This window comes from Rhea americana, unplaced genomic scaffold, assembly GCF_003343005.1.
Source record: "Rhea americana isolate MKP2758 unplaced genomic scaffold, rheAme1 scaffold_168, whole genome shotgun sequence".
In the NCBI taxonomy this organism is placed as follows: domain Eukaryota; kingdom Metazoa; phylum Chordata; class Aves; order Rheiformes; family Rheidae; genus Rhea; species Rhea americana.
In genome coordinates, this window is record NW_028185794.1 from 1,956,250 (window position 1) to 1,958,712 (window position 2,463).

At 60.2% G+C, this 2,463-nt stretch overlaps 1 protein-coding gene across 1 annotated transcript in view; it reads right to left on the reverse strand.

The window, feature by feature from the left end:
• NPTN (neuroplastin) overlaps positions 1-908 on the reverse strand; it is a 67,707-nt gene extending 66,799 nt beyond the window's left edge. Inside the window, exon 1 of the mRNA XM_085300762.1 lies at positions 685-908. Within this exon, the coding sequence (XP_085156888.1) occupies positions 685-908 (224 nt within the window). The remainder of the gene's footprint in view (positions 1-684) is intronic.
• Positions 909-2,463: the final 1,555 nt, after the last annotated feature.

The following is a 2,463-nucleotide window of genomic DNA, read 5'->3' on the forward strand; positions in this document are numbered from 1 at the left end:
CATATTCCCTTGCTGGCAGCCTCATCGGAGGAAGAGGAGGATGAGCAGGAAGATGGTGCTGAGATGTGGCTGCTGCTTTGGGAAGGGCCTTTTTTTGGATCGGTTCTGTTCTCTGCAGCACAAGGTGGGCTCCAAAAATAAGCTTTGCCTGCTGCAGGGAGGATGTGGTGGCRGGCCGGGTATGGTTAGCAGCAAGAGCGCAACGTTGGAGGAACGAGGGCACTTTGCAGAAGGAACGGAGGAGCTCCTGTCTCTGCTGAGACCTGCATGGCCAACGCCATCTGGGAACACTCAGTGCCCCCTGCTCCTGGGCGCTGGCTCACCCTGGGGACAACCACCCTGGCGTGACCGTGGCCATCGCTCACCCCATGCTCTAGGTCTTGCGGGTCCATTGATCCACATCGGTGTGGATGAGTCTGGAGATGACTGTGCTCCCTGAAACCAGCTGCCCCGTGAGCAGCACCGTGAGGGTTGTGTGGCTCCCCCTCGCTTCTGTCATTTAATTATCCCTTGTCCCACCTTGGATTAACTCCATCTCCCCCAAGAACCCCAGAGAAGCTGGGCGGCAGGAAGCCTGGGAGGGACGTGGAGATGAAGGGGGAGGAAAGAAGGGAAGAAAAGCCATTTTCTGCCGGGAGGGGAGGGAAGTCCTGTGAGAGGGCCTGGCGCGCAGCTCAGCCCCACCACTCGTCCTCGCCGCGCGCCTCGAAGGCAGTGCGGCAGATCCGAAGGGGGTTTTTCACCCCGCTGTGCCCACTCTGCCAGCAAAAGCTTTTCCAAGGCTGCAGAAAAGCCTCTGCAAGCAGGAGAGCTGCCTCCGGGGGAGCAGGAGGAGGGTGAAGTGAGCCTTCCTCCTCCTCCTCCTCCTCCTCCTCCTCCTCCTGGGTGTGCAGAGGATTTAACCCCATGCTTGCTCTCCCTAGCTACCTCTCGCAGACCCCTTCAGGGCCATTTCATGAGAGTTTGGGCCAACTTAGGTTGCAAGGTGCCGCGGTCCGGCCTCGCCGGAGCCCGGCCGCGCGCTCCCGGCCCTTCCTGGCCYGGGTGCTCCCGCGCCGGGAGGCGGCTTGGGGGCGGCTGGCGTTCGGGCGCTGCGGTTTCGCCAGCAGCCCCGTGGTTTCGCGCATCTGGAGCCCATTGCCGGGCTCCCGGCCCGCGAGCGGCTGCTGTTGGCTGCCGAAACGCGGAGCTCTCTCCAAAGCAGCCTCCTTCCCACCGTGCCACGTGCACGGACCGCGAAAGTCCGGCCGGGAGYGACTCGCGCTTCCCGGCGCGGGCCCTGCGACGCTCCTCGGCATCTTCCCCGCTTCCTCCGCGCCGTGGGCCGTGCTCTTGGAAAGGCGCTTGGAGGAGCGAGCGCGGAGAGCGCATCTCGCGGGCTCGAAACGCCTCTGCGCCCCCCCTGGAGTCGCTGCTTTCACCTCTTCCCTGCGCAGGAARCCCGTGATTTATGGCAGGGGTCGGCAGGCCCGACACTGCGTGCCGAAGACGGACGCGCTGTGAGCTTCGGGTCTGCAGCAGAGGAGCCAGGGCTGCTATTTTATTRTTATTATTTTTCCATCTTATGCCCAAGGATCCCGCAGCAGCTCGTGGTTTATCTGCTCTCCCGGAGCAGTGGGGCAGCCCCCCTGCTCTCAGCCATGCCCTTTCCGGCACKGTGGGGTACGGATTGGCAGGATCCAGATTTGCTGGGCTGCCTCTGTCCATCCTCACCGGCTATCCCACATCTCCTTGACCAAATTCGGGCTGGCTGTGAAATCAGACTTGCAAATTGCAGCTTTTCTTTGCCTTTTTTTTTTGTTAGCTTCATTATTATGCACATACCTTAGGTACTTCAGAGTTTGAGAAAGAAAAATGAGTCAAAAATAATCATTTGGGCACAGAACATGTACTATTTTAAGTTCCTTGCTGGAAGCCCTTTCATTGCTAATTAGGAACAGGCTTGCAAGAGCCCTAATTTAAATTTTTAGTTGAGTTTTGATGTTAAAAATCTGCCTTCACTTCCAAGTACCTTTTTTTTGCTTTTTACTTCTTTTTTTTCCCCCCTCTCTGCCCCCTGAGCACGCCGCGGGTGCTCAGACGCTCACCGTGCCCTCCGAGGCCGACGGGAGCAGGGCCGCGCTCGGAGCCGAGCTGCCGAAAGCGCGATGCTCGGGCCCGGCCCGGCCGGCTCCCGCGGGCTCCGGGTCCCGGTGGGCCGGGAGAGGAAACCCCCGGCTTGGCGGGGCGCCTCGGCGCTCCCGCTTCGGCCGCCGCCTTTCGAAGCCCGGTTGTTTCCTCCTCCAGCCTCCTGGCTGCCGTCGCCCACGGCTGCCGCTTCCTTCGCTGCCCACCGGGGAAAAAGGAAAAAAAAAAAAAGACAAATCACAGGGTTTCAAATATAGCCCGTTTCAGGTTATTTTTATTTGCTTTTTCTTTCGCAGCGCTGCCGGCCGACGCGTCCCGCTGCCCCCTGTAATCAGG